Source organism: Piliocolobus tephrosceles, chromosome 1 (genome assembly GCF_002776525.5).
Source record: "Piliocolobus tephrosceles isolate RC106 chromosome 1, ASM277652v3, whole genome shotgun sequence".
Taxonomy (NCBI): Eukaryota; Metazoa; Chordata; class Mammalia; order Primates; family Cercopithecidae; genus Piliocolobus; species Piliocolobus tephrosceles.
In genome coordinates, this window is record NC_045434.1 from 110,205,648 (window position 1) to 110,224,193 (window position 18,546).

Below are 18,546 nucleotides of genomic sequence, written 5' to 3' on the forward strand. Positions count from 1 at the left end.
AAGATGTAAGGAACTCCCTTGAAAAGGGAGAGATCTTCAAAAGAGATTGAGAAGCTGTAGACAAAAAAGTAGGAGCAAAACCAGGAAAGTATATTGCCAATGGCGTCAAGATGAGGGAATAATTAATAGTGCTGAGAGGAAAAATTTTGAAATAGTGTGAGATAAAGAGCATCAACTGCAATGGATAGCTGAATAAATGACTGAATGAATACAATGGATGTTCTGATGCAACTCCAAGATCTCCCTTCAGAAAGGAAGGTCTATGACAATAAGTGATAGTTTCGATGAACGTGGGCTGGAGGAAAGCGTTAGGTAAGTCTAGAGGCAAAGCTTCAGGAAAGAGGAGTAAATGGGAAACCTTCAGAGAACCAGCAACAAAAATCGCTGGCCACAGGCAGGCGTTTGAAGTTTTCTCAGGCCACAAGTGTATGATTCCAAAAAAGCCCGCCGATGTCTTTTGCACCGACGGGAGAGCAAAACAAACCAGCCGCGAGCACAAAAGCGGAAAATTTAAGATTGACCCCGGAAACATTTTATTTTGCGTAGGTGTCCGGAGAGCTTTCTTTTGCGTTTGTTCCTTGATCCGGAAGAAAAGATAGCAAATATCACTTGCCATTGGATTGAATCATAAGGGTTGGGCTTTAGCGAGCCAGTCACCTTGGCAAACGGACGTGACGACCCCGGAAGACGCCCGACCGAGCTTTTCTCCAGCTATCCGCTTCAGTGGGCGGGGCAGCAGAGCCAGTCTGACGCAGTCTTCAGCACTGACCAGGCCCCGTTGGGGGCGGTGCCACCAAGGCCACGCCCCTTGCGCCTGCTCCGGCGGGGTCTGGCGCGTTGTCGTAGGCTCTGGGGGCGGAGACTCACGCCGATTCTCTCTGAGCGTAGCGCTGTGAGGACGCAGTCCACCGCCAGGAGCCTTCCGGTTTCTGGGTGGCTGCGCGACCTCGCTCCGGAGCTTGGGGATACACCCTCCGGAGAGCCCGGTGTCGCTCTCCGTTAAGGTCGAACCTCTCACAGTTGCTGCGGGCAACTGCTGCCCAACATTCCCTCGCTTTGGTTCTCGCCCCATTGAGAAACTCGGCCCCACGCTTCCCACTTTCCTGGCTGAGGTGTCCCCTTTCTCCCCACTAAAATGTCAAATAACCTACGGAGGGTCTTCCTGAAACCCGCAGAGGAAAATTCAGGCAGCGCCTCGCGTTGGTAAGTACCGGTTTCGAATCCTCCCCACGCCTGCCCCCCTGTCCGTCTTTGGGATGTGGAGTCGGCCGTCGTTTCCGGACGCTGTGTAGTTTGAGAGGAGTTGGAGCCCGCAGAGTGCGCCACTCAGGCGGGAAGCGCTCGTCACCGGGGCGCTTAAAGCCCATAGAGCGCCTTCCTCTGGGAAATGTAAAACCTCTTTTAGAGGCAGACACAGCCCCTCCCGGGCTCCGCGGGACTCCAGCGTCTCAAGTTTAATAGGCGGACTGAGTAGATCTCCACGGGAGATGAAAACCAAGATGGCCGACGCTCTTATGTGACTCAAACCTTCTGGAAGATTCTCACGCACACGCAGAAACGCGGCAGTCAGCGCGGATTAGCAAGTGCAGCCCTGGTGGCGCTGGACCTTCAGTGAAAATAGTTACATTTTAATGGTGAGACAGAAAGGGTGTGTGATTGAAGAAAAATGGCTTTAGAACAAGGAGATTGAATATTTAAAATTTCAAGTAATAGCTTTATGTGAAGAGAGAGAAGTAAGAATGGAGAAATCCTCGTGTAAAGTCAATCCTTTTGAACAGCGTTTTTGAAGTGGATTGTAATGAAGTGCCATTTCATTGGCTATTTATATTTGGCATGAGGAGAGTCCAGTATTTCTAAGGAAGGTATTCTTGTAAAGTTAGAAAATAGATGATCAGTAACTTAGTTTTTTTTTTGTTTTGTTTTTTTAATTGTATTAAGAGGAAATGAATCGGAAACAGAATGTTAGCTAAAGCAGAATGTTTTCACTTGTACTCTCACATGGTTAGTAGATTAAGTGATAAGGAAAAAATAGGGTCTGGAGACTCTAATAAGAAAATGAAGAACTAAGATGCAAAACTCGCGGAAAAGCATTTTCGTTTGAAGAAAATCAGGCTACCTGGGATTAATCTCAACTTTGCTGGTTAGCATTTGTGAGGCCAGGTACCTGTTTCCAGTCTGTAAATAATAGCACTTAGAAATATTTTAAAGATTAGGAGAATGAAATAATGTAAAATACCTCATGTAGGAAAATAGTAAAGCACAATATAAATGTTAGCTGTTACTATTATAAGCATACAACTTTAATTCTGCACAGATTTTAGCCCAGGAAGTAGTTTTGTTTAATTACAGACAAATAGAAAACTTGATTGCAATAAAGACCGAAAGTAATGTTTGTTTCTTGAAAGCAGTATTATAAAAGGAAATGGTCACTAATAGTAATGAGCCAAAATTCTATTGAAGAACTGTCAAGAAAGAACCATTGTATTTCAAATCATAGAGAGCCATTTTGGTATACTTGTGTGTTTTTTTCTTTTTTTTTTTTTTTTTTTTTTTTTTAATTTGTGGTGGAAATTTGGGGGAAGGGGCAGAGTGCGCCCTGTGTAGAGATTAAAAAGTAGAATTACTTTTTAATGATTAATTTCTGCTGCCTTATTTTAGTACCCGAATAATGATCCCTGACTTAGCTTAATTTATAGAAAATTTGTTTTTCGATTGCATTTTTAAATATAAAAAGCAAGATAAACAACTTTGTGTGTGTGTGTGTGTGTACCCTTAACTCTGTTATCCAATTTCTAATCCTTTTGGGGATTTGGAGATTTTAAAATTACAATTACATTCATAAGTCATTTTGAGTTCATTAACTCATTGATTTATACGTTGTTTTTATTATCTTTGAATGTATTTATTTAAATCATTGAGGTTTTACATCATATATTTGGGACATTTACCAGATGACTTTCAGAAGCTTCGACATTTACTTTGGTTAATAGTTGCATATTTGATTCCATTCTGTTTTGTAAGAAACAAAACATCCAAATGTAATTTTGTAAATAATGTTAACATCAGCCCTTTTAGTTTATTGGAAGCTTAGTTTTCTTACTTTTCTGGTAACATGTTTGATGGTACTAAGTATTTTTATAACTTAAGTGACTATGATTTTCTTCTTATTTGTAGCTTAATTTTTTCCTAAGTTACCGCTTTCTAAAAATTTTTCAGTAGCATAATACAAAATTGTATATGGTTATGTATTGTTTGAAGTATCTCTAATTCATCAGAGCATAAAATGTAAACCCCAAATTTAATCTTAGAGTACAAAGGAAAAATCTGGAAGATATTTGTGATACTATGCATTTAATTTATGTTGATTTGGGTTTTATTGTCAAAGAACAAAGTAGGAGTCCGAATGCTATAGTGGAAAGAACCTTTTAAGTCATAGAGACTTGGGTTCATATCCTAGCTTACCACTTATTATCAATACAGTCTAAACATTTGATGACAAAACATTCATTTAGTACCTACTATGTATGTGGTAGACTGTGCTAGATGGGAAGACTGATTAAATAAAAGGATATGGGCTGTTTCCAGGGAAGACCTTACAGTCATGGTGGAGGAGGAGGAATGATAGAGTTGATGTTGATGTAGTAAAGGAAGAGAGTAGAGGAAGGGAGTTGAAGGAAAGATTGCAAGAACAGCTGAGTTGGGAAACATAAGTATCAGCCATTCAGTTAAAGATGAATGCAGGATATACGTATGCAGAGAACTGGTAAATAAAGGACCTGTGTGGTTTATGACTGATACTTGTTGCTTAATTCTGTACAAGTAGGATAGATAGATAGCTCTTAAGGGTTCTGTTTGCCCTGCTAAGGAAATTAGACTTCATCTATTGGAAATTGTTCAGAGTATTTTAAGAAAAAGACTGACATAGGTGTGCATTTTAGATAACTCTTGGCAGTGTGGATTTGAGGGTGAGTGATCTACATATAAGGATCCTATTTCAGTTGTCTTTTCAGAAATTCTGAGGGCCTGAACTAGCTGATGCAGTACCATAGGGGTTGAATTCAAAGAAATATAGAAGGGAAAATAGACTGACTTTGTTAATGAATTGGCAGGAAGAAAGGCGGATCAGTTATGATGCCGGTTTTCTGGATGGATATTGGTAAATAAACTGAGATGAGGCACACATCAAGAAAGCAGTCAGATATTTGGATATGAAACTCAGGCTGAGTCAGAGCTGAGACTAGAGATTTGGGAAGCATCACGTTAGAGGTACTATAATGAAAGCCTGTGGTTATATATCCTACAATAATAAGAATTAAGACATCATGTGATTGGCCATTGGCAGCTGTCTTCCCATAAATGGAGAGCTAAACTTAAGTGTTCTCAGCAGGGGGTTTGGTTTGATTGGAGTGATGATGCTTCATTGTCAGTTCAGTATGCATTTTGTTGTACAGTGTTTTATTATCTTTTGTGATTTGAGTGTGTCTGTGTATGTGTGTGTGAGGGAGAGACAGACACATACTATACAGTCTAAATGAAATCTGTCATTAATCTCTCAGTTTATACATTTGAATTTTTTGGACCCTGTTATCATGGGGGTATGCTAAAGTAAATACAGAAAGTAGATAAGCTTTCTCAAGGGGAGTGTGTAATTCTAAGTAAGTTATTAAATATTTCTAAATCTCCATTTTCTCAAGTGTAAAATGGGAATGGCAGTTCATAACTTGCTTGACTGTTTATTAGGATTAGAGTTAGTAACAACTGTTATATCTATCATGTATGCAATACATGGTACATATTATTGGATAGATAACTATGTTATGTACTTACATATGTTATGTTCTATATGTACATAATATTATGTCATAGTAAGATGGAAAAGGATTTCCTAGCAGTTGAAAAAAACGTATTTTGTAAAAAAATATATAAAATGTTCCTCAGCCTTCAACATTTTTTATTAGTCTATTTCTTTTTCTTTTTTTTCTTTTTTCTTTTTTTTTTTTTTGAGACAGAGTCTCACTCTGTCGCCCAGGCTGGAGTGCAGTGGCGCGATCTCGGCTCACTGCAAGTTCCGCCTCCCAGGTTCCCACCATTCTCCTGCCTCAGCCTCCCGAGTAGCTGGGACTACAGGCTCCCGCCACCTCGCCCGGCTAGTTTTTTGTATTTTTTAGTAGAGACGGGGTTTCACCGTGTTAGCCAGGATGGTCTTGATCTCCTCACCTCGTGATCCACCCGTCGCGGCCTCCCAAAGTGCTGGGATTACAGGCTTGAGCCACCGTGCCCGGCCTATTAGTCTATTTCTAATATGTGAATGCCTCATATCAATACTAGAATAGTAAAAAATGTCAGAAGTTATATAACATTACCAGTATGTTTAATGTGCCTTTTTATTAAATTTCTCATTACCTTTTTTTTTTTTTTTTTGAGATGGAGTCTTGTTCTGTTGCCAGACTGGAGTGCAGTGGTGCAATCTGGGCTCACTGCAACCTCCACCTCCCAGGTTCAAGTGATTCTCCTGCCTCAGCCTCCCAACTACCTGGGACTACAGGCATGTGCCACCACACCCAGCTAATTTTTGTATTTTTAGTAGAGATGGGGTTTCACCATGTTGGCCAGGATGGTCTCGATCTCTAGACCTCGTGATCTGCCCACCTCGGCCTCCCAAGTTTCTGAGATTGCAGGCATGAGCCACTACACCCCGCCAAATTTCTCGTTACATTTTTAAAAGACCTTACCTTACCTTATTCTCAGAGACCAATTGCATATTTTAATGGAAGATAACTATTATGTTCCCAGGCAGTTATTTCATTTACTACTCCTAGTAAGCTTTATTTTCCCCTATTTAACAAATGAAGAAACAGATTCAAAGAGGATAAGTAAATTTTCTAGTCAACTTGTAATTATAAGAACCAGAATTAGAAGCCCGTAATCTTTCTAATATGTTCCTCTTTTCTCTTTTAAACTGTTAAACTGTATTATTTTTCAAATGAGTTTCTCAGTTTGAACACCAGCTGGTTTAAAGTAATTACCTTAAAGTAATTAGGTGACCAAACTAGAAAATGGGATGCAGAATCTGGTTCTACTTTTAGTTCTGACATTAATCTGCAGAATATGATCTTTCAGAAAACAGAATCTTCGTAGGGTTTTAATTATTTAATCTCTTCAATGGAAGGCTCTTAGATATGAAAAACTGTATATTGATAGAAGGAGTACATATTTCATCATGAGTTATTACTTCTTAGCATTCTGCATTTCAGATTAATTTTTAGAACTCATTACATTTTGTTGCCAAGAAATCATGGACTTTTTAAAAAATTATAGCGCATAGGATTCAATTCAGCTAACATTATTGTGTGCAACTTCCAGTTTCTGGATTAGATGTAGAGTATATTGATATGAATAGTATAATCTACCCTACAGGAATTTATGGTCTGTGGTAGATTATGTGAATCTCACTGATAACACTGACATGTAAGAAGCTTAATTTTTCTTCCTTTTTTTTAATCTTTTGGAGGAGAAATAGAGGAAAAGAGAGGGAAAAATGTAGTGATCAGATTGGAAAATAGCTCATACGATATAGTTTTTTTATAAAGCAGAAATATAGAGGTCATATAAAATACTGTGCTTGGTATTGGAAGGATAATTGCAAAATAAATTATAAAGCCTCTCACCTTAAGGAGTTTCAGTCTTATTGAATGAAACAATACTTTACTCATTTTTTAAAATTAGCTAATAGATTAAAGTCAATAAAGAAAGCATTATGTAATTTCCAACATTAGCGGCACGAATGGGAGTGCATTCGGAATTCCAAGTTGGAAAAAATTAAACTGGAGTGACTGGCAGATATTTTATGAAAAAGGTAGAATTGGAAACTAATTTTATATTGTTGGAGAAGAAAAATAATAATACTTTGAGTAAATAATGTAATGTACATGGCATATTTCAGAATAGCAAAGAGATCTCTCTGGTAAGAGAGATTTCACATTGAGAAGTTGTGGGTGGTATTGTTGTAGAGATTGGTTGGAGCTAGATTGTAGATGATTTTTGTGTCCAGCTGAATTGGCAATGATGAATACTAAAACTTTGAACAGGAGATAACAGGATGAAAACAATTTTAATCTACCAGAGGTACATAATATTCAATAGTGGCTGCAATCAGAAAAACTAAACATCAGCAAAATACTGTAGGGATGAGAATGATGAGTGCTAGACACATCTGATGAGGATCTCATGTAGATGGTGGAAGTCACAATGATGAAGAAAGAAGAGATGGATGAAATGAGTTAAAAAGAAAACCTTATAGACTTGATGATTCAGTATGCATCTATTAAATGTTTACCTTTTGTAAGCACATGTGCAAAGTTCTGTGGATGAATTTAAATAAAAATGATGATAAAGACAAATCAGCAATGACTAGGTGATTTAAAACCTATATGATGTGAAAAATACTGGTGCTGCCACATGATTGAATGGTAGGAGAGACTACTAGTTTTCAATAGAGTTATTTTGACTTCCTGGGTTTAAAGTGATGGTATTAAAATGTTTGGTAAGACATTGCAAATACAGAACTGATGTCAAGTCCAGTAGGGGACAGGAATAAAAGGATATAACTATGGGAGTCATTATTCCAAAGAAGATAGTTGAAAATAGTTGAAGCCGTGAGAATTGTTGCAGTCTTTAAGGAAGAATGTCTTGAAGGAGAAAAACAGGATCAAGAATTGTACTTTGTGGTTTGTGGAATAGTTACAGGAGAATGCTTAGAATGCAGAAAATGAGTAAGGGAGCAGTAAGAAAGTCAACAGAAACAGAAATTGTACACAGTGGAAACCATGATAGGAAAGAGGATCAATATAGAGGGATAATTAGTTGCAACAGAGAGTACCTAGGGAATGAAGATAAAGACATATTTAACTGTGAGAACATTTGTGGTAATCTTTGAGAATGAAGTTTTAGTAGAATAATAGGAAAGAAAATAGACTACAGAAGAAAGTAGGCTTCAAAATAACTTTCTGGCATATCACTTAATTACGGCTTGTTAACACCATCTACCAGCTTCCTGTCGCTGAACTTGGCACTTAATTCACCATCTTCCCTGTAATCCTATGTGATTTCAGTATCCGTATGGATAATCTCTTTGTTGCCTCATCTTTATTACAGAGATCTTTTCCCCCAGTGATCTTACTCTCTGTTCTGCTGCACCTATCTACTTTTGTAGTCCTTATTGCATCTACAAAATTGTTTCACGCATCCTGTTTTCTAAATGCCAGTTCCTGTATTTCTAGCTGACTTGTTTAACTGTTCCTACTTTAACTGTTAACTTTATCTGGCCCTAAAGACCAATAATCCCTTTATTTTATCCCTATACTTGAGCCTTTTATTCTCTCATTTTCTTCCTATCCAGTTTAGATTCTGTGTTTCATTTTAATAACTCTTATCAATACCTTAAATTCTTTTGCTCTTCTTTGATTTTTGTTGCACCTTCCTGATGCCACCCCAACCCTAGATGAACTCGATATGCTTTCTGTTTATCTGTGCTTGGTGTGACAAGGAAAGCCTCGAGTACAGATTAGTACCACTGTAAATTCATAACCACTAGCTGTCTCCCCATGCCATCAATACATCCTGGCAACTCTAATATCTTCTGTGGTCAGTTTACTCCCTCACGAAGACTGTTTCAGATCTTTGATTCTCCTCAAATCTTTCCATATTTTTGCTCTTACTTTTAGCAGATGATGTCATGTGATTTTTCATAAAGAAAATACAACCCTTTAAATGAGAATTACCTCAGCCTTCTAACCCCAAAGTTGTATGCTTACCTGAAAATGCACCTAACCTCTCCTCCAGTGTTCCAGTGGAGGGAGATAGGTCTCCAGCTCTCTTTAAGGTTCAGTCCCTCCAGCTGTCTCTCTGGTTTCCATTTCCTACCTCCTTCTCATTGTGTATCCCTTTTGTTCCTTTATCACCAGTTTCTTCCCTTAACTGGCTCACTTGAGTATTTACATTTGTTCTGGTTTGTCTAACTTTAAACAAAGAAAAAGGAAAGATCCCTTCTTTGATACCACTTATTCCTGTAACTTCCTGCCAGTCTTTCTCTTCCCCTTGACAGTCAAAGTTTCCAAAGAGTTGTCTACTTGCTTTCTTCATATCCACTCCTTAGCAACTGCTTTCCCCTACCACACTGCTCTTACTAAAGCCATCAGTGATCTTCACAGCACTATTTTAGGTGTACATTTTTAATCCTCATCCTATTTGGCATCTCAGAAACTTTTAGTATAATTGCCCAATTTTCTTAAAATCCTCTCTTCCTTTGGCTTAACATTGCATCAGAAGCAGTGGTTTTCTTCCTACAACTCTAAGAATAATGGAAAGCCACTGCAATGTTTTAAGCAGAGAAAGATCAGTTTTAGTGTGCTGAGTAAATTGAAAAGTAGAAGATATGATTGAAGAAAAAAATCAGTCATGAAGCTATTGTAGTATTCTAAGCCAGAGATGATGTTTGCTTGGAGTAGAGTTGATTCGGAGAGAACTGAACAGATCAAAGGAAATTTAGGAGACAATATCAACAGGATTTTGTGATCACTGAATATAGAGAATAAGAAAGGAACATTTACCTATTCTGACTTAAGGCATCTAAGGTAGATGAGATGCTATTTAGCAAAGAAAACCCTGCAGAAGATGGAATTTGGGGGATTAGGATGGGCAGAGATCTGGCCATGTTGAATTTTAGGAATGTTTGAGATTCTGAATGAAAATGTTAAAAGGGAATTTGGATGTATAAGCCTACATTTCAAAGAAGCCACAGATAGAAATATTGAGATTGTTGATATGTAAGTGATAATTTAATTGAAGTTATGCATTGAGAAGCATCTAAGGAAAGAGTACAGAATAGGAAGAGAAGGATTCTTTCTAAGCTTTGGTAAACTCCCAACATTTGAAAGTTGATTGAAAAGTATGAGTCGGCAAAGAAGACTGAGGAGCCACTACAGAGGCTACTGTTACTCTTTTGATTTTTAAAAATCAAGTAAAATATAAGAATCCACAAAAACAGAGTGGGCCAGATTAGGCCCAGAGGCTACAGCTTACTGATCCTTTTTTCCTAATGAGCCTGGTGCTTAAATTATAGCAGACACTTGGTAACTTTTTGTGTAATGACATAATATTGAATATGTCCTTATCCAGGTCAAATGTGCTTTTCTTGTGGTGCAGGGAGGTAATAAAGGTAGATTTTTCCTCTTAAAGCCCTGAAAGCAAGAATTCATCCTTTTCTTAGGGTTTATTCTCTTTAGAAGTTAACTTTTAATTTATTAAAAGTCAGTGTATGACCAGCCTGGGCAACATAGCAAAACTTTGCCTCTATAAAAAATACAAAAACTAGCTGGGTTTGGTGGCATGCATCTGTAGTCTCAGCTACTTGAGAAGCTGAGGTAGAAGGATGGTTTGAGCCCAGGAGGCAGAGATTGCAGTGAGCCGAGATTGTATACTTACACTCCAGTCTGGATGACAGAGCCAGGCCCTGTCTCAACAACAACAACAACAACAAAAGGTCAATGTAATATTTTGACCCATTCTCAAGTGTCCAGAAGACAGTTTTACATTTTTGTAAGGACATAATAATGTTATTCATGCTGCAGAAAGGTAAACCAACATTTCTATGGATACATAGAATTTTGGGTATTAATTTTTATTAATACCTGAGAGTTTTAAAAACATACCTTTATGCTTTTGAGAATCCTAATTATTATCATTATTATTTGCCCTTGAACTTTTTTGTTTATTTGATCTTAGTTATCTAAGACCATGCTAGGTCTATGGGATATGGACACTGCACTCATATTGCTAGAATTTAACATGAGAGACAGTCTATAGACAAACATGTTAATATATGATGACAATCTATGACATATACCATGAAGGAAGCTAACAAGTGTGATGTTACAGATTAATTATGAAGGAAGGACAAGGATAAAGTGGTCAGAAAATGTATCTCTTGGGAAATATCATTTATGCCAAGACTTGAGCTATGTGAAGAGTTGAGTTGGGTGAGGAGTACCTAGGTAGAGTGATAGTATGTGTGATGGCCCTGAATCCCATGAAAGCTCAATATTTCCCAGGAGCTGAAAGATGTTTTAGATATAAATAAGGTAATGTATCTACATTCAAGTAATCTCCAAATAACTAATTATGCAAACAGATTAGTATATGTTGACTTTTCTTAAAATTAGACAATCTGTACTAAGAAATAGTTCAAGGCATGGGGGGTCAGAATTGATTCAGTTAAAAAAAAATGATTTCCAGTCTTTTCCACATTGATTGGAAATCATTCAGCTGAAATTGCAGTGGTATTATATGTATGGGTTGATAGGTGATTGACAATTGACCAATATAAATAATTGCTATACCAAGGACTGTTTAGCACTAAACCTTAAATGTGCTGAAACAGTAATCAGAAGAAAATGATTCCTACATAAACAGTTCAGTGAAGTCTATAGTACAAAAATGTGGCAAACTAAGGTAACACCATAGAGAGAGCTTAGGCAAAAGAAGAATGGCTAGCAGAACTTGTGAGTTATTGAAGGAAGAAGACAGAACAGATTGAGGGGGAAAAGACTGAGAGAAATGGAATAAGAGTAAAGGGAGAGGGAATGAGAATCTTCAGTTAGAGTAGAGGAGGAGGACAAGAGGAAAGAATTCAGGGAAAGGAGGAAGGGAAGATGCTAATATTTTTAAGAGGAGCTTACTTTAGTAGCATAATTTTATATAGGGCAAAACCTTAGAAATGTCTACTTTTAGTCTTAGGAATAAATGTTATTATCTCATACCCATTGCCTAATATAAAAAGCTGACTATAGCATTATCTCTTCTACTTCAAAATACTTGTTTTGCAGTCTTTCACTTTAAAAACTCAAAATGGAAGATTATATACTTTATATTTTAATATTTAAAAATAATATTTACAAATATATATTTTTAAATAAAATGTATATACCATGTAGTATGTTTGTATTTATTTACTCAATGTTCTTTTAAGTGTTTCAGGCTGCATGTACCAAGTAGTTCAGACGATTGGCTCGGATGGAAAAAATCTTCTGCAATTACTTCCAATTCCTAAGTCTTCTGGAAATCTTATACCACTAGTTCAATCTTCAGTCATGTCTGATGCTTTGAAAGGGAATACAGGAAAACCAGTTCAAGTTACTTTTCAGACTCAGATTTCCAGCTCTTCCACAAGTGCGTCCGTTCAATTGCCCATTTTTCAACCAGCCAGTTCTTCAAACTATTTTCTTACAAGAACAGTAGATACATCAGAAAAAGGTAGAGTTACTTCTGTGGGAACTGGAAATTTTTCATCATCAGTTTCTAAAGTTCAGAGTCATGGTGTGAAAATTGATGGACTCACCATGCAAACATTTGCTGTTCCTCCCTCAACACAAAAAGACTCATCTTTTATTGTAGTTAATACCCAGAGTCTTCCAGTGACTGTGAAGTCTCCAGTTTTGCCTTCTGGGCATCATTTACAGATTCCAGCCCATGCTGAAGTGAAATCTGTACCAGCGTCATCATTGCCTCCTTCAGTGCAGCAAAAAATACTTGCAACTGCCACCACCAGTACCTCAGGAATGGTTGAGGCCTCCCAAATGCCAACTGTTATTTATGTATCTCCTGTAAATACAGTGAAAAATGTAGTTACCAAGAACTTTCAAAACATTTACCCAAAACCTGTTACAGAAATAGCAAAGCCAGTAATACTAAATACCACACAAATTCCAAAGAATGTTGCTACAGAGACAAAATTGAAAGGTGGTCAGCATTCTCAAGCAGCTCCAGTGAAATGGATTTTCCAAGATAATCTACAACCTTTTACGCCATCTCTTGTTCCTGTTAAGTCTTCAAATAATGTGGCTTCAAAGATTTTAAAAACTTTCGTAGATAGGAAAAATTTGGGAGATAATACTATAAATATGCCATCATTGAGTACCATCGATCGTAGTGGGACACAATCCAAAAATATGCCTATTAAAGATAATGCTTTGGTTATGTTTAATGGGAAAGTCTATCTGTTGGCTAAAAAGGGGACAGATGTTCTACCATCACAAATTGACAAACAGAATTCTGTTTCTCCTGATACTCCAGTAAGAAAAGACACGTTACAGATAGTGAGTTCAAGTCCAGTCACAGAAATATCCAGAGAGGTTGTAAATATTGTTTTGGCTAAAAGTAAATCTTCCCAGATGGAGACAAAATCACTTTCCAATACCCAGCTTGCTTCCATGGCCAATCTAAGGGCAGAGAAGAATAAAGTGGAGAAACCATCTCCTTCTACCACAAATCCACATATGAACCAATTCAGTAACTACTTAAAACAGAGTAAGACTTTATTCACAAATCCAATCTTTCCAGATGGATTTAGTACAGGACACAATGCCCCCAGAAAAGGAAGTATCCTCCAGAGCATAGAGAAAATAAGTTCCTCTGTTGATGCAACAACTGTTACTTCACAACAGTGTGTTTTCAGAGACCAAGAACCAAAGGTAATTTTCCCATGTCAGGGTGCTCTTTTTATATATCTATATAGAAAAGTTTGTTTTCTTAATTCTCAAAGTTATCTATGATAACGTCTTTCCCCCACTGCCAACCTTATCACACACAGACTGTACACATATGAGTATTTAATTTCAAAACTTCCATCTGAGCAAATTTGAGGAGGAGTACAATTGGGTACAATCATGTACAAAGGAGTACAATCTTTCTCTTGAATCACTTGGCATGCCAAATCTTTAAAACAAAAAAAAATCACAGAGCAAAAAAGTTTAGAAGAGTTGGGGAAGGATAATGTGAATTCAAAGCTTAGTGAAAATGTGTGAGTATATGTATATACGTACATGTATGTATGTATGTTCATATATAATAGCCTTTCTAGTATATGAGGAGATAGTATGCATGTAAAAGAGTTGGTTTCGGGGTTTTGTGGGGTTTTTTTTTGGTAGTGCTGGTATACTATGGAAAAGGTGAGACAGGGCTAATCAATACCTTTCAGTAATTTGTGGAAATAAGATTATATCAGCATCTTTGATGAGTTTATTTATTTTTTGGTAGACAAATTTCATTTTTCTTTTTATTAGCTCTTTGTGACTCCTCAGCCAGTTACCCAACATGCTCACATAGTTACCTTTATGTTCGACCTAAGGTTTGTCCGTCTGTGTGCTTACTAGATATTTGTACCCACCTTTTCCTTGCTTAGTTAGAGGTCTACTCAATAATGTCAGCATTTCTCCCCTTCAATACAGAATTCATTGAACTCCAGAGATGTAAGGAGGTAAATTCTGATTGTTAAATACAAGATTGATTAAAGGCATGTGTGACTTTTCCAGAAGACTACAATTTCTAAATAATGTCATATATGTTATTTTAATGTCATTAGTATGTATTCTCATTTCAGTTGTTTTAGAGTTGACTACTTACTGCCTTTCTAGTGCAACAAATTAATTGAGAAATTGTAGGGGGGAATGTTTTAAGTTTGTACTTCCTTTTATTCAGTTTTTTGAGTGTGGGTGGTAAGGCAAGGATAATACAAACCAATCATAAAGCATGATGTGTTCTTTTATGTAAGATGAAATAATCACTTAGTTGCTTGTTTAATAAAGTAACTTGAATAATTAGCAGTATTGTTTGTGTGTTTTCTTTTCCTAATTCCAGATCCATAATGAGATGGCATCAACATCAGATAAAGGTGCCCAAGGAAGAAATGACAAGAAAGATTCCCACGGAAGAAGTAATAAGGCATCACATCTGAAGAGTGATGCTGAATTTAAAAAGATATTTGGCCTTACTAAAGATTTGAGAGTGTGCCTTACTCGAATTCCTGACCATTTGACCTCTGGAGAAGGTTTTGATTCCTTTAGCAGTTTGGTAAACAGTGGCACTTACAAAGAGACAGAGTTTATGGTGAAGGAAGGAGAGAGAAAACAGGTAGGTAATACATTTTAATGTGCTTTTCATAGGTACTACAAATGATACATGAATATTAATTTTCTTGATTTGGTTTTAACCCTTGTGCATTAGTATAAATGACGGTTGTTAGGTTTTGCAAATACATAGTACCAAAACGATATTTTAAACAACCGGGCCCCAGCACTTTGGGAGGCTGAGGCAGGTGGATCACCCAAGGTCAGGAGTACAAGAGCAGCCTGACCAATGTGGTGAAACCCCGTCTCTACTAAAAATACAAAAATTAGCTGGGCGTGGTGGCGGTCGCCTGTAATCCCAGCTACTCAAGAGGCTGAGGCAGGAGAATCACTTGAACCCGGAAGGTGGAGGTTGCAGTGAGCCGAGATCGCATCATTGCACTCCAGCCCAGACGACAGGGCAAGACTCCATCTCAAAAAAAAAAAGAACCAGGCTGGGCGCCGTGGCTCATGCCTGTAATCCCAGCACTTTGGGAGGCCGAGGTGGGTGGATCACAAGGTTAAGAGATCGAGACCATCCTGGCCAACATGGTGAAACCCCATCTCTACTAAAAATACAAAAAGCTGAACGAGGTAGCGCACGCCTGTAGTCCCAACTACTCGCGAAGCTGAGGGCAGGAGAATTGCTTGAACCTGGAGGGCGGAGGTTGCAGTGAGCTGAGATGGCGTCACTGCACTCCAGTCTGGCAACAGAACGAAACTCCTGTCTCCAAAAAAAAAAAAAATTGTATATTTTTCTACATACACACACACACACACACACACACACATGCACAGGTAAAAATGCATCCCAGTTAAAGATGTGTTTTAATTGTTTTTATTCACCAGCGACATTTTTTTTTCCATTGTGTTACAAGAAAATGGTCATAGCTTTTTAACTAGTCATTCTACTTTGAGAACTCTATCTAAATGAAATAATTCAAATGTAGTGGAAGATATAAGCATGCATATGTTCTTAATACTAAGCTTTTAAGCAACTTATATATCTAATAATGATAAAAAGAAATGTCTGTAACTTTGTCTACTGTTTGACTTATGAATATATCATTATCGTGTAATATTCTGAACTTTAGATCAGAGACTAGTAAACCTTTTCTAATGAAAATCCTCCACATGTGCCTGCTGTGCAAAGGAAAAGAAAAAAATTAAATAACTTGTATATCTCAGGCACTTTACAAGTGCTATTATATTTCTGTGGTAGGTCAGTATGGAGAAAATGTGAATTAGGCAATTTCTTCTTACTGAATGTGATTAAGACATTTTGGTAGCATACAGTGGGAAATATTTCTTTCTTGCTGTAGTTGTCTTCCATAAATTTTGTTAATAAAATAGGTAAATATTTGTTTCTGCAGACGTTGTTAAACTTGATAGTACCTCGTGCATTTAGCAATAACATTTTGTTTTTGTTTTGGAATGTTATTTGATATTGCAGCAGAATTTTGATACGAAAAGAAAAGCAAAAACTATTAAGAAGATGGATCACATAAAGAAGAGAAAAACAGAGAATGCTTCTAACACAATCATAAATGGGGAAGCTAATGTCACCAGTTCCCAACCTCTGAGCAGTATTTTACCAACTTCAGATGTGTCCCAACATAACATTCTCACGAGTCACAGCAAAACCAGACAGGAAAAGAGAACTGAGATAGAATACTATACCTATGAGAGGCAAGAGAAAGGCACATTGAATACAAGTGCAGCTTATGAACAAAGTCATTTCTTCAATAAAAATTATACCGAAGATATTTTCCCAGTGACACCACCAGAGTTAGAAGAAACCGTTCGAGATGAAAAAATAAGAAGACTTAAGCAGGTGCTGAGAGAGAAAGAAGCAGCTCTTGAAGAAATGCGTAAGAAGATGCACCAAAAATAAAATCTCCTGTACCTAAAGACTTCAATGAAATAGCTGTTTTTTAAAATATACTTCTGCATTAATAAGTTAATTGTAGATGTGTTCTGAAAGTGTCTTTGAATACGAAACTTGTTTTTTCATCAGTTAATTATAGAACTTTATTTAAGGAATACAGAAAAGGTTGATTCACATATAACTTGTGAATAATTTACATGTGGTATCTATACCTTTGTCTTAGATACCTTTTTTTGGAAGGATAAAATTTTATATTTTTCTATTATTTTAACTAGAATTCTCCAAGTTTGAATATTTGGGTAGGGTTTTATTGTTTGTATCTTTAATTGCTCAGGCATTATTCCAGCAGTAGATAATGACTGTATTACTGAAATTTTACAATCCAAGAGAGGAAATCAGCTCCAAACTTAGCTTTTCCAATGGATTTGTATATGTACTTGCTTGATCTCATTACCCTTAAAATGATGATACCTTGTACTCGCCATTTTTTTTTTTTTAATGCCATGAAAGAATATGTATTATGGCAACATTATTTAAACATTGAAACATTTCTCAAGAATGAGCAACATTTGTTTTGTAACTTTACAATGTAATTTTATATAATCCAAAGTGTATTTTAGAATTCTGGCTATTTGATGCTTTGTTTGCTTATAGTGATGTGTTGTTCCCAGGCAATGCTCCTTTTTTTTTTTTTTTTTTTTAAATATGTACATATACTACTGAGATTGTGTAAAAAGTAGATCCTGAACAGTTGTCACGTTTAACATTTCTTAAACTGTAAAAGTATATTTTCTCTGTCTGGTTAATCTTTAATTTGGGAAGGTTTGGGAATGCTGTAGGCATAGGGATTAAGAAATGGGGAGTTAGCTGAACGTGGTGTGTGTTTGTAGTCCCAGCTGCCCAGGAGTCTGAGTGGGGGGAGAATTGCTTGAGGCTAGGAGTTTGAGGCCAGCCTGGGCAGCACAGCGAGACTCTGTCTCTTAAAGAGAGAGAGGAGGAGGAGAATAAGGTTAATAAAAAATGATCAGGTCAGGCATAGTGGCTCACACCTGTAATCCCAGCACTTTGGGAAGCCGAGGTGGGCGGATCACCTGAGGTCAGGAATTTGAGACAAGCCTGGCCAACATGGCAAAACCCTATCTCTGCTAAAAATACAAATATTAGTCGGGCACAGTGGCGGGCACCTGTAATCCTAACTACTCAGGAGGCTGAGGCAGGAGAATCACTTGAACCCGGGAGGTGGAGGTTGCAGTGAGCAAAGACTGTGCCACCACTGCACTACATCCTGGGCGACAGAGCCAGACTCCATCTCAAAAAAAAAAGCAAATCTCTGGAAGTAAAAGAAGTTAAAGAAAAAAAAAATCTGTACAATGGCAACAAAAGAGAATAGTAGATCAGAAAGTACCATAAAGAAGTGAAACAAATACATACCTCAGCTAGATTTTGCTGCTTTTTATTTTATTAACAGCTGTTTTGTGATAAAATTCATGTACTGTAAAATCCAGCTTTTTAAAGTGTACAGTTCACTGGTTTTTATTATGTTTACAGAGTTGTACAACCATCAACACTATAATTTTAGAACATTTTCAAAATGTTCAAAACGTCCCCAAACCAACCTTATACCCATTAGCAGTCATTCCCCATCACCTCTCTGTGTGCCATAGGCAAGCACTAAAAAGCTTTCTGTCTTTATGGAATTGCCTGTTGTGAACATTTCAT

General features: G+C 37.2%; 1 protein-coding gene across 3 annotated transcripts; it reads left to right on the forward strand.

Annotated features, from left to right (window-relative positions):
- The first annotated feature begins 743 nt into the window (after window positions 1-743).
- LRIF1 (ligand dependent nuclear receptor interacting factor 1) lies at window positions 744-17,620 on the forward strand. Of its 3 annotated transcripts, none has more exons than XM_023232583.1 (4): window positions 842-1,203; window positions 12,026-13,526; window positions 14,692-14,964; window positions 16,393-17,620. In XM_023232583.1, the coding sequence occupies exons 1-4, from the start codon at window positions 1,136-1,138 to the stop codon at window positions 16,831-16,833; spliced, it is 2,283 nt and encodes a 760-aa protein (XP_023088351.1). In that variant the 5' UTR covers window positions 842-1,135; the 3' UTR covers window positions 16,834-17,620. The 3 variants fall into 3 exon arrangements, with proteins under 3 accessions (XP_023088354.1, XP_023088351.1, XP_023088353.1); XM_023232585.1 differs by having other exon boundaries at window positions 16,396-17,620; XM_023232586.1 differs by lacking the exon at window positions 12,026-13,526 and having other exon boundaries at window positions 744-1,203.
- Window positions 17,621-18,546: the final 926 nt, after the last annotated feature.

Bases quoted from the DNA above. Each gene is read 5' to 3' on its own strand.
- LRIF1 (XM_023232583.1), top strand. From the start codon at position 1,136: ATGTCAAATAACCTACGGAGGGTCTTCCTGAAACCCGCAGAGGAAAAT. The intron at 13,527-14,691 runs GTAATTTTCCCA...TCCTAATTCCAG, and splicing joins TCAGAGACCAAGAACCAAAG to ATCCATAATGAGATGGCATC. The intron at 14,965-16,392 runs GTAGGTAATACA...TTGATATTGCAG, and splicing joins AGGAAGGAGAGAGAAAACAG to CAGAATTTTGATACGAAAAG.